The sequence below is a fragment of the Geotrypetes seraphini genome, chromosome 3 (genome assembly GCF_902459505.1).
Source record: "Geotrypetes seraphini chromosome 3, aGeoSer1.1, whole genome shotgun sequence".
NCBI classification, from domain to species: domain Eukaryota; kingdom Metazoa; phylum Chordata; class Amphibia; order Gymnophiona; family Dermophiidae; genus Geotrypetes; species Geotrypetes seraphini.
In genome coordinates, this window is record NC_047086.1 from 235,424,064 (window position 1) to 235,437,679 (window position 13,616).

General features: G+C 44.4%; 1 protein-coding gene across 6 annotated transcripts in view; it reads left to right on the plus strand.

The window, feature by feature from the left end:
* AKAP7 (A-kinase anchoring protein 7) overlaps positions 1-13,616 on the plus strand; it is a 236,121-nt gene that overhangs the window by 74,405 nt on the left and 148,100 nt on the right. The window contains exon 1 of one of the 6 annotated variants that reach the window (XM_033939179.1): positions 6,657-6,734. The exons of the other annotated variants lie outside the window; for them this stretch is intronic. Coding sequence (XP_033795070.1) covers positions 6,729-6,734 — 6 coding nt within the window. The 5' untranslated portion in view covers positions 6,657-6,728. Of the gene's footprint in view, positions 1-6,656; positions 6,735-13,616 lie in introns of those variants that run through there. 6 annotated transcript variants of the gene reach the window in all.

Below are 13,616 nucleotides of genomic sequence, written 5' to 3' on the forward strand. Positions count from 1 at the left end.
GGGTCATTTACAAATGCATTTCTCCTGTCTCTCTTATTTTTCCAGGGACCGTTGCTGTCATTGGGGAGGTGGCTGTCCCTGATGTTGTCATCAGGAGAGGGGATTTGGCTGCTGTCATTCGGGGTTGCCGCTGTCATTGGGGGCCTGCAGTTGTCATCGGGGGTACCAATGTCATTGCAGGCCAGTGGTTGTTTTCAGGGGTGAAATCATTGGGGGGGGCAGCTCAACTTTTTTTTATTTTTATGGAGCAGATATTGTGCATGTGTTATACAAACAACATCTGTGCCCATTGAAATAAAATGAAAAAATATGGCACACCTGTCGGTAACAGTTACTGACAGACTTGACCTGTCGCTTTTTATGGGTCAGTATTACCGGTCAGTGCATGCCTTTGCGATGTTAGGCCATCGATCATATGGCTTGTTTTAATATTAATGACCTCATTTTAACACTAATGAGGTCATTTGCATGGCAGAGTCAGAGAATATATGAACGCATGGAAAACCATATGGTGAGCCATTTTGAGCACTGGGTTGGCAAATTCGGTTGGTCTCTAAACCAGTCAAACTAGTTTAGGAACGATTATTAGATGATCAGACACTTTAGTGCATCCAGCCCCAGGTCAGAGAGAGGTACTTGCGGTTTCATGTGCTGGAGCAGCATTTCCAGTTCTTTGTGCTTCCTTTTGGCTTAGTAACAGCACCTTTATCAAGGTCATGGTAGTGGTAGCAGCGCACCTCTTCAAGGCAGGGATCCAGGTGCACCCATATTTGGATGATTGAATAATCATAGCCCCGCCCAGTGAGGAAGGAGAACGAGCTGTGTCGAGAGTGGTCCAACTCCTTTAGGATCTGGGATGTACAGTCAACTTCAAGAAGAGTTAACTGGAGTCGACTCAGTGCCTTGGGTACCTGGGAGTTTTGTTCAACATGGCCTTGGGCCAGGTTTTTCTTCCATAGCCATGAAGACTGGAGCTCTAGAAGCAGACCTGCTCTAGGTCTACAGATCCTGGGATCGATGGTGGTAGAAGCCATAGAGGTGGTCCCTTAGGCGAGAGCAAACATGAAACCTCTCCAAGACTCTCTCCTCTCTCTCTGGCCTCCTCAAACAACTTCAGCAACCACTTCCATGGTTACTGGAAGCGAGGAATAGCCTGTGGGGTGGCTGCAGACAGCTTCCCTCTCGAGGAGAATGCCTCTATGCATTTTCTCCTGGGAGATACTAACGACTGATGGCAGTCTTTACGGGTGGGGGAGGGGGTTGTCATTGCAGCAGACACTCAGTTCAGGGTCATTGGTCACTGGCTCAGCAAAAGTGGTCCATAAATTACCTAGAACTCATAGCCATTGGCTAGCACTTCAGGTACTGGATAAGTCTCTAGAAAGCAAGGCAGGCAGTCAAGATTTTCTCAAACAATGCAACTGCGGTGGCCTATGTCAACAAGCAAGGAGAAGCTCAACTCCTCTTTTGGTTGGCAGAAGCTCATTTGCAGACTCTCTCAGCCATGCAGATAGCAGGAGTGGAAAATGTGCAGGCTGACTTTCTTAGTCGGCAGACTGTTAACCCGGAGGAATAGTCACTGTTCCCCCCCTATGGGCGGGCTACCCTGATGAGCACACTGCTTAGAGCTAAGAAGCCATTGACAGTGGCAGCCTATGTTAAGGCCTGGAAGTCCTTTCAGCACTGGTGTGCTATGGATGATGTAGAGCCTTTGTGAGCTCTAATTTCGGTAGTTCTGGACTTTTTTGCAAGAGGGACTTCAGAAGAGTCTGTCAATCAAATCACTGAAAGTAAAGTTAGTAGGCCTTTCCTGTTTCCAGGATTGGGAGGAAAGAGGCTCTCTGGCCTGTCACCAAGATGTCACCTGGTTCATTAAAGGGGATTTTTTGTTGCTCCCTCCAGGGCATCTCCCATTCCCATCCTGCAATCTTACTGTATTGCAAGGTCTCAGTAAAACTCCATATGTGACCTAGTTTGTATCTTATAGTACAGTGGTACCTTGGATTACGAGCATAATCCATTCCAGGAGCATGCTCGTAATCCAAAATGCTCGCTTTGATGCGTTCCCCACCCCCACGAGAACCGGCATTGCCCCCCCTGAAGGCCCCCTCTGCGATTGGGCTCCCCCCCCCGACGAGATTGGGCACCCCCCCCCAGCCGCTTCTTACCCTCATCTGGGCACCGGCATGTCCTGTGCTTGGTGCCGGTGCCCGAAGATTGGCCTCCTCTTCAGCTGGGCCTTGAGCATGCTCAGATGCTCAAGGCCCAGCAGAAGAGGAGGCCGATCTTCGGGCACCGGCACCAAGCACAGGACATGCTGGTGCCAGATTGCAGGGGGGCACTCGTAAATCGAGCCATGCTCGGTTTCCGAGGCACCAATTTTACTTGTCTTGCAAAACACTCACAAACCGGTGCACCACTGTATTTAATCTGAATTTCTATAAGCTTTAAATGGTAAATCTGGCACCGGTATCTCCCCTATATCTTCCTTTAATCTTTCCGCTCTGACCTTGTCTTCCCTGAGCACCCCTTTTACCCCTTAGTCGTCTAGTGGTCCAACTGATTCTTTTCTCGGCTTCTTGCCTTTAATATATCTAAAAAAGTTTTTTTTTGGCCATTTTTAGTCATAAAACATCCCTCGACTTATCATAAGATTGACATATTGATGAATATTCAGTATGTGATCATTTATTTATTTTTTTTAAGAATTTCTATACTGTTTACAGCTAAACGGTTAGCAGAATATACATACATAATCTTAACAATTAAAAAAACGAACATACAAATAAGGCTTAAAATTCATTGCTAAAAAAATATTAAAATGAGTTTGCATGGAAACAGAGCATAAGAACATAATAAAAATTAATGGCATATCATAGACACTGATTAATAACATAACTGTAGCCCTTTTCTACTTGTAGAAAGATTTTACACATGGAAAAAGTGAATAAAAGTAGCCTCTATGTATATAACTGCATATCTTATAAAACATGTTCTTAATTGCAACTTAACTCAAACTGTGCCCCAGGATATGCATTTTTAGCAGGCATATTGTTCATATACCTATTTTTTACACACGCCTGCAGACCTACTACTAAGGTGAGCTAACCAATTTAGTGCACGCTAACTGCTAAAGATGCCCATTATATTCCTATGGGCTTCTTGATATTTAGCATGCACTAAATCGGTTAGCAGCACACCACCTTAGAAAAAGATTCCATAGTTTATTAAAACATTTTTCAGCATGTAAAACAGGATATACACATACAGTGCAATAAAGAGTCTTGTATTCCACATCTAACAAACAATTTGGTGATTTCAAAATGTAAAAAGATAACAATCATTTCTGATAACAAAATGTAAAAATAAATACTGTAGAGGCCTTTGGATCTGACTAGGAACAGGTCATTGGAAACTCTAGCAAGGGTGTTTTCCATGGAATACAGTAGGCAAAAGCCTGATTGAAGTGGGTCAAGAATAGCTTGAGATGAAAGGAAGTCCAGGCAGCAGCAGTGAACAGCATGTTCAAGTAGCTTGGATAAGATGGGGAGGAGAAAGATGGGGCAATAGTTAGAGGGGCATATGGGGTCTAGTGAGGGTTTTTTTTGAGGAGAGGTGTAACTACAGCATGTTTGAAGACATCAGGAACAGTTGCAGTGGAGAATTGTGGGTTGTGTCAGGAAGAATGACAGTGGGAAAGATAGCACAGAGTAGGTGGGTGGGAATTAGATCAGTGGAACAGGTAGTGGGTTTGGAGGAGGAGAGTAATGTGCAATTTCCTCTTCAGTGATTTCAGAAAAGGAGGAAAAGGTAGCAGTGGATGAAAAGAGGTTGATAGAAGTGACAGATGGAAGGCGGTTTGGGAGGGAGGTGACCTGGTTGAGAACTCAAGGTGAATCTTGTCACACCCCCGGTACCGGATAGTCAGAATGGCTACCGGGCAGTGTGCAAAAACACAGTCACTGGTGTGCCTTCACGGGTTGAAGGTCCTGCTAGTTCTAATATGAGGAGCAAAAATAAAGATCAGAACAGTCTGGTTCTCCTCAGAATGATAAGTCTTTAATACGCCCTAACACTAGTTATCCCAGCAGCATATAAACTAATCCAAAAAACTTTTATATAATACTGCTTTAAACTGGAACCTACATACCACAACACAAAGCCCAGTAAAATCCAAGAACTCAGGCCTCAGAAACGGAGCCTACGCTCAGTCGTAAATCACTGACTGGAAGGATCCGCGTAGTTAAACAGCCCCTGCTCCAATCATTGGCCAATAAATACGGCTTTTTTGAAAAAATTTTTTAACATATTTTTTATGCAATTTAAAACTACTAACGACAATTAAAGAAATGTCATGCATATGTGGTAGCCAGGATTTGAAAAAAGGACTTATCTCAGAGTTCAGCTTATTTTATCTGCCAATTGGCAGATAAAATAAGCTGAACTCTGAGATAAGTCCTTTTTTCAAATCCTGGCTACCACATATGCATGACATTTCTTTAATTGTCGTTAGTAGTTTTAAATTGCATAAAAAATATGTTAAAAAATTTTTTCAAAAAAGCCGTATTTATTGGCCAATGATTGGAGCAGGGGCTGTTTAACTACGCGGATCCTTCCAGTCAGTGATTTACGACTGAGCGTAGGCTCCGTTTCTGAGGCCTGAGTTCTTGGATTTTACTGGGCTTTGTGTTGTGGTATGTAGGTTCCAGTTTAAAGCAGTATTATATAAAAGTTTTTTGGATAAGTCTTTAATACGCACCATAGCTTCATTCAGCCATGTGCTTAATGCTCAAAAGTTTAAGGCAAAAACAAAAGAAACAAATACAAACAGAACCTGGTCTTGCACGAGACTGCACTCAGCCTTTCCTCAGGTAAGTACAACAGTCCTCAATCAGCTTTTCACAAAAGAAAAGAAAAACTGCAACAACAGGAGCTGATAAACTTGCACAGTCTTTGTAGCAGTCATTCATGAAAGTTCATTGCTCTCAATAAAGCACCCTGAGGTTGCCTGGCTTCAATCAGGCTTCTCCAACCGGCTTCAGTAAACTGGTGGAGCTGGGGAATTGCTGAATCCACAATTAAAGCTGCCAATACTGGCCCCACAATACCAACCCAAGGATCTTCTGTGGATTCTCCCCACAATTCCCACTAATGCTCAGTGTCACGGTTCTTCAAACAGAGGAAAAGAAAGACAAAAACATACTTCCTCTGAAAGATTGCACAGTCCCTCAGCAGTGAGCTTGGTAAAGCTCACTCTCCCAGCACAAGTCTCAGCATTCAAAAAACAAACACAGGAAACAGTTCAAGAAGCCAAAATCAAACTTAGCTTTGTTCCATAGGCACCTCCTCAGGTTCCAGGTAAGTGTCCATAACTTCCTCTGCCTGAGAGCAGACCGGCTGGTTCACCAAAGGGACAGCTTCTAAGTCTTCCATTTCAAGCTCATTCACTTGGTTGACCCCGGGAGCACCTGGCCATAAATCTTCTTCCACTGCTGGATCCAGACTGCCTTTTCCAAGCTTGCTCTGCTGGCTTTTACTAGACCTGAGAAAGCCATGCCCTAACCTGAGTGGGGGATGGGCTGGCTTTTGCTGAGCCTTCTGCTGATGCTCAATTAGTTTCAGCAGATGAGTTTCAGCCTGATTAGGAGTCTGCCTGCTAGGGTGCATTTTGCTAGGAACTGCTCTAGGCTTAGAAAAGTTACTAAACTCATTCTGCCTCCCCTCCTCCCAGGGCTCCTGCTCTTGGGCGCTCTCATAAGGACTAGAGACTTGCTGTCTGTTGTTGGAAGGGCTGCCACATTGATCAGCCCTCCTAAAGGTTAGGGGTTTTTGTCTTTTTCCTGGCACAAACCTAATTCCAGTGCCTGGTTTGTGACAATCTTCTGAACCTTGTCATCAAAGAACTCAGCCATAGTCTGGGGAGAAAGTGAAGGGGGGGACTGGAGGTGAGGGCACTTTGAGTAGAGAGTTTAGTATGGCAGAGATGGCAAGGGTTAGAGCTAATGGTGTTAAAGGAGAAGACAGCTTTGTTGACAGACTTGTATGACATAATAGTTGAAGGGAGGGATAAGACAGTGCTGGAGAGGGTGCCAATACCCTGAAGCTTCCTAAATGTACTGGTAGTAGTTGGCTTTGTCTGTGGTGGGAGGGTGATGAATTGTGAATGTTAAAAGATGACAGTCAGCGAGGGGAAGAGTTAAAGTGCAGAAATTGGTGGTAAAGCAGTTGGAGGAGAAGACAAGGTCAAGACAGTGGCAGTTCTGGGGTTTAGGGATGGTGGAGAACAGCTGTAAATTGAATGAGGAAGTTAGAGCAAGAAATCTGGAAGTGTAGGAGTTGTAGTGGTCAGCAGCATGGATGTTGAAGTCACCAAGGATGAGGGAAGGAGATAAGGGTTCAAGAAAGAAGGAGAGCAAGGAATCAGTCAGTAAGCAAGGAAGAGATGGACCTATCAGGGGGTCAGTAACGGACTGCCACTCGAAGAGGTAAAGGAGCAAATAGACGGAAGAAGTGGACTTCAAAGAAGGCAGATCAAGGTAGAAGAAAGGGTTGATATCTGCAAGATGGCGAGAGTAACAGCCCAGTGTACCTCCATGACAAGCAGGGTGAGGAATTTGTGAGAAAAGGATGCTTCAGTGACAAAGGGAAGCTGTTGAAGCTGAGTTTTCAGGGAAGATCCAGGTCTTAGTGCCAGTAGGTGGAGAGTTCAAGAGATAAAGAGGTCATGAATGAAGGTACGCTTGCTGGAGACAGAGAAGTGATGTCCATAAATCATTATTGAGATGGCTTGAGGAAATCCACTACTTATTCCTAGGATAAGCAGCATAAAATCTGTTTTACTACTTGGGATCTAGCTACATGTAGGTCCTTGGGACTTGGGTTGACCACTTTTGGAAACAGGATGCTGGGCTTGATGGACCTTCGGTCTGTTCCAGTATGGCAATTCTTATGTTCTTAATATGGTACTGGAAAAGAAATAAGCCCAACAAATATTTCTTAAATGGGTAAGTCTTCAACATTTTTCTAAATCTCATGTAGGAAGAGTCTTGTCTTAACACTGATGGCAACAAATTCCAACACTTAACAATCTGATAAGAAAAAGGCAAAATGTGAAAATATGGACAAATCTTTATAAAACTATTCCTAGAATATACTGTAGAGCAGGGGTGTCAAAGTCCCTCCTCGAGGGCCGGAATCCAGTCGGGTTTTCTGGATTTCCCCAATGAATATGCATTGAAAGCAGTGCATGCAAATAGATCTCATGCAGATTCATTGGGGAAATCCTGAAAACCCGACTGGATTCTGGCCCTCGAGGACCGACTTTGACACCTGTGCTGTAGAGCATGGGCAGTGTCATAGCTAATTTCTGGCTTATCAGCACGCATTTTATGGATTGTATGTGGAGGCAGTCAACAATAGAACAAAATAGCACAATCAGCCCGAAGAAAAGGTTCAAAATATGACACAACTACTTTTGTGATCCTTTTGTTGTTAGTTGTTCCAAATGATATGGATATGTGGCCAGTGGGAACTGGATTGACACCACTCCTCCATTTCCCGTAAGCCACTTAGCTTTTACATGAGAATGATTTGCAGTCACTAACAACACGAACAACATTTAAAGTGGTAACCTAAAAGCTCTCTAATTCTGTACAGAACTCACCTATTCTCTCATCCTCTAAACTGTAATTTGAGATATAGAATGACAGTTACCAGGGTTAATCAGATAGAGGGCTAAAAGGGAGCACATTCAGTCTGTATACAACACTATAAAAGAAAAACAGCTTGCCATAGTTACAATGAAATACTTGATGTGGTAAGGAGTGTTTTTTGGGGGTTTTTTAAATTATGGAAGAACTTTGTTGAAGCATAAGAAAAACAAAACAATTAATGACAATACATTATCAACATTTCAAGGGCTACAGTATAGAAACATAGGGCTAGATTCACCAAGCAAACTGATCGTGTACCAATCGGTTTGCGACACCTTTGCGATCCGATTTTACTCCGGCCCGATTCACTTACCTCTGTGCCAATCCAATTCCGATCCGTGCATGCAAATGAGGGGAAAGGCATGCAAAGTAGGCAGGGACGCGATTCACTAATGAAATCTTGCAAATTGACTGGGCTGGACGATCAACACAAGAAGCGACTGCTGGGGATCAGTCTCAAACATCCTTTCCCACTGTCCTCTGCCTGAAATTCCAGCCCTGGAGCCCATCTCTGCCGCTCTGCTCTCTGCCCCTTCCATGGAACTTGCAAAAAAACCAGCAGACAACATTGCTAAAAAAAAGCAAGAACAGTGGTCTTCAGCTTGGGCAGATGTTGAGTCAAACGGAAGCATACTGTTTAGTCCAGTCAACCTCTGTGTGCTTGGCCAGTCCAAAGCAGCACTAGTGGAAAACAGATAACAGATGCAGATGCCGCCTCGATTCTCCTGCTCTCTGCCGCCCTTCCCTACAGTGCGAACTCGTGGTTTTAAAGCGGGGCTGCACTGTGGGGAAGGGTGGCAGAGAGCAGGCGAGGTGGGGGCGGCAAGAGCAGAGCTCGGCTGGAAGGGGGAGAGAGCTGAGTGAATCTAGCCAGGGCAGTGTCGATGAAGGGGAAGAGGCTGCTGCCGCTGGGGATCAACCTTCCCTGGGAGAGCAGGAGAGTCGGGGCCCTTAAACAAACAAACAAACCAGCAAGAACGGACACAAAATGCATGATCAGACCATTTGCAGGGAAAACAGATGGTCTGCGCATGCGTCAGGATCACACACTAGTAATCACACACCTCTGATCACCCTCATTTTTATTTTTTTGTGTTGTGAATTGGTCGGGCCTGCAAGGATCGGCCACGGATCAGGCACGGAAAGGAGGTTAGTGAATCTAACCCATAGAAACATGACAGCAGATAATAAGCTCTACCTATATGCCCCCATGGAAATAAAGATTTTACCCCCTTTTATAAAGACACCCCTCCCCCGAGTAACAATAAGAACATATGAAGTTGCCTCCACTGAGTCAGACCAGAGGTCCATCTCGCCCAGCGGTCCGCTCCCACGGTGGCCCACCAGGTCCGTGACCTGTGAAGTGGTTTTTGCCCACTTTTATAACCTACCTCTAGTTCTATCTGTACCCTTCAATCCCCCTATCCTCTAGGAACCTATCCAAACCTTCCTTGAACCCCTGTAAAGTGCTCTGGCCTATCACCTCCTCCGGAAGCATGTTCCATGTGTCCACCACCCTTTGGGTAAAAAAGAACTTTCTAGCATTTGTTCTAAACCTGTCCCCTTTCAATTTCTCCGAGTGACCCCTAGTGGTTGTGGGTCCCCACAATTTGAAGAATCTGTCCTTATCTACTCTCTCTATGCCCTTTAGGATTTTGAAGGTTTCTATCATGTCCCCTCTAAGTCTCCTCTTTTCCAGGGAGAACAGCCCCAGCATTTTTAACCTGTCAGCGTATGCAAAATTTTCCATACCTCTTATCAGTTTAGTCGCTCTTCTCTGGACTCCCTCGAGTATCGCCATGTCCTTCTTGAGGTACGGCGACCAGTACTGGACACAGTACTCCAGGTGCGGGCGCACCATTGCGCGATACAGTGGCATGATGACTTCCTTCGTCCTGGTTGTGATACCCTTTTTGATGATGCCCAGCATTCTGTTTGCTTTCTTTGAGGCTGTCGCACACTGCGCCGATGGTTTCAATGTTGTGTCCACCATCACCCCCAGGTCTCTTTCAAGGTTGCTCACCCCTAGCAATATTCCCCCCATTTTGTAGCTGAACATCGGGTTCTTTTTCCCTACATGCATGACCTTGCATTTCTCTACGTTAAAACTCATTTGCCACTTTTTTGCCCATTCTTCCAGTCTCGTTAGGTCCCTTTGCAGGTCTTCACAGTCTTCTGTGCTTCTAACCCTGCTGCAGAGTTTGGTGTCATCAGCAAATTTGATAACCTCACATTTCGTCCCCGTCTCCAGGTCGTCAATAAATATATTGAACAGGAGAGGTCCCAGCACCGACCCCTGTGGAACTCCGCTCGTGACCCATTGCCAGTCTGAGTATTGGCCCTTTACTCCAACCCTCTGTTTCCTGCCTGCCAACCAGTGTTTGATCCATCGGTAGATATCCCCTTGCACCCCGTGGTTCCACAGCTTTTTAAGTAGCCGTTCGTGAGGTTCCTTGTCGAAGGCTTTTTGGAAGTCAAGGTAGATGATGTCTATGGACAGTGTTTTTAAGTAAAAGGGAATTTTCTGTTGGAGTTCTTCAAAGAACTTGATGATTGCTTTCCTGATGATAACCTGACTTGTTGCTGGATGTCGCTGTTCCCTGTGGTTTGCAGGAAGGGTATGTGAACAACATTTCTGGCACTAAAGAATTCATTTATGAAAATGCAGGAGCCTAAAATGAATGTCACAGCTGTAACATATTGGTAATTAGCTTGGAGTAAACCAACCAAGACAGAAGGTTTTGTTTGCAAAGCAATGCGCTGGCAGGATCACTATAAGAAGATCCGCCAACAAATGCATTTCAGCAGGGTAAATAATACACACTAGCAAACAAAGGACTGTCTGATTCAGAGCCAAGAAGACAGAACTACATATTCATTTCCTCTCTGAGCCACTGATCATGTTGACTGTAATGTTTTGCTGTTAGGATAAATTATAATTATTTACAGCATTCCAGCGAGTAAGATTACAAAATAAGGTTAAACACAATAAATAAATGGGATCTTTTGTATGAAGTTTTGCTTATAACATCATTTTCAAACTTGACTCAAAATCCTTCTAAATCAGGGATCTCAGTCCCTCCTTGAGGGCCGCAATCCAGTCGGGTTTTCAAGATTTCCCCAATGAATATGCATTGAAAGCAGTGCATGCACATAGATCTCATGCATATTCATTGGGGAAATCCTGAAAACCCGACTGGATTGCGGCCCTCAAGGAGGGACTTTGAGACCCCTGTTCTAAATCAAGTGTAATCATAAAAGCACTAATCCTTGAGAGGTGCCCACAAAGGCAGCACATATTCTTATTCAGGAATCAGTTTTAGATTGTATAAAATGTTTATTTTGTGTTTGTATTATTTCACATTGCTATGCATTTTATTGAACTAATTTGAAAGTTCTTGGACTTTCTGTCAGGGGCATGCATGTTGGTTTTCAGAGTGTTAGTGATCCTAGGTATTTATATTGATTCCTTACTACTGAGAATAGGGGTTGCTGCTGTGACCAAGAGAGCTTTCCTTATTCTATGACTAGGGCAACAACTATGGCCCAGGGTTCGGGGTGAGGTGTCAGGGGATCAAGGGGATCCAGTGGCAGGAGGGAGTGGGCATCCTTCCTGCCGATCGCAGATGTGGGAGGGTGTGGGTCTCATGGATATAGGGAGAAGTCCTGCCAATCTTGGGGGTGGATGTTGGGGAGGGTCCTTTGCCGCATCCAGCTCAGCTGATTGTGGCAGAGGTATTTTCCCCCCAGTTAGCAGAGCTGGCAGGACCCCCTGAAGCCGCGGTTTTAAGGAATCCTGTCTGCTCAGCTAATCGGGGATTCTCATGCCACGATCAGCTTAGGAGGCCGTGTCTACTTTTCCGATTAAAATGTAGGACGTTATTTTGCAGGCCTACATTTCAGGCCTCTGTTGCAGCTTTAGAGAGAAGCGTAGGGACACTTAGGGCTCCTTTTACTAAGCTGCGCTAGCAGTTTTAGCATGCGCTTAGCATGTGCTGCATTGCCGTGCGCGCTAGACGCTAACGCCACCATTGAGTTGGCAGTTTTTACACGTAGCGCAGGGGGCAGCGCACGCTAATCTGCAGCGCGCACTAAAAACGCTAGCGCACCTTAGTAAAAGGAGCCCTTAAACTCATCCAAAGCCACTTTCGGGCGAAACCACATCCACTCCCCACCTTGGGTGAGTTTAAGAGCTCCTTTTATCAAGCTGCGGTAGGTGGTTAACGCGCGGAATACTGCGCGTTCAACCGCCTGCCGCGCTAGTTGCTAACGCCTCCATTGATGAGGCGTTAGTTTTTTGCCGCAGGGATTAGCGCGTGAAGAAACGTCCGACGCGCTAACCCCCGTAGCGCACCTTGATAAAAGGAGCCCTAAGTGTCCCTATGCATCTCCCTAGACCTACAACAAATGCCTACAGTGTAGGCAGCCTTCCTCGGGAGAATTTTTTCTAAAAAAAAGTGTTTGTTTATTTATCGCCCGCCCTTATCCAGGACGGGTCACATATTAAAATATAGAATAAAACAACATTTACTGTACAAAACTCATCGAGACAACACTATAACAAACTATATAAATTCATATAAAATCAAATTGCATGACATACATGTCACATCAACGACGAACATCGTTTCAGGTCAAGAATTAGCCAACCCTATCATACATCAAAAATGTAAAATTACATAAAGGCACACTAGATGCCTCAATGAAAAATATTCTTGTACCAAATGAGACAAACCAGACCATCGAAAACTTCTGTGACCAGCACTCGGCATTCAACAGTCATCACTCCTACCCCCTCAGCCAAACTCATACCTTATATTTCATCTTACAGAATAGGTGCATCCCGATTGGTTGCTAGACAGTGGTAGGATGGCTACCACTGCCTCAAATTGGGATGCAAATTTAGAAAATCAGGCCCAAAGGATCCCTGAATAAAAAGAGGATAATAATGACACAGAACTCTATAGAACTAAAGCTATAACTTTATTATGATGAGCAGGAGTGGTGCTTAAATGGCAGCCCCAGCAGTGAAGCCGATGCCGAACAGATTTCCACAGTCTGGGTTTTGTTCAGCGGTCTCAAACTCAAACCCTTTGCAAGGCCACATTTTGGATTTGTAGGTACTTGGAGGGCCGCAGAAAAAATAGTTATTCTTATTAAAGAAATGCCAACTTTGCATGAGGTAAAACTCATTATAGTTTATAAATCTTTCCTTAATTGCTTCTGATAATTTCAGCTATACATAGCTGCAAGCAGCGCAACATGCAGAAAGATGCAGGAAAGTCCTTGCGTGAGGTTACAGCAGTGAGGCGGTCAACGTTCCAGAACAATGGTAACATACCAAGGGCCTCTGGTCGCAAGTTTGAGACCACTGAGTATGTGGCAAGATGGATTGGGACAGGCTTTAGTTTGCTCTTGGACAGTGACTCCAGTGGTGGGGCACTGTGACCAATGCTGGGTGAACTTCTATGGCCTGTGTCCCATGTGCAGCAATATGGATCAGGAGTAAGAAAGCATTTAAAAAAAAATCACATTCATATATATTCTGAGTACAGGTCTTGCCTATCTCAGGGGAGAGGCAAGACCTGCACTAATAGTGGAACTTAGCAAATAAAATGAATAATTACTGGATTTTTCTTTGCTTATTCTTACCTATCTCTCTCCCTCCCATTTTGATATGTAAATTTAGGATTTTGACTGTTGAACTTTCCTACTGATTTTATAACGTTCTGTTTCCAATTGTGTTTATTGTATTTTCCAATGTAAACTGCTTTGACATAATCTCAGAGAAAGTGGTATATCAAGTACATGAATAAACAATAAGGTGCTCATAATAAAAAATATATACAGTGGTACCTCGGTTTACGAGTGTACCGGTTTGCGAGTGTTTTGCAAGACGAGCAA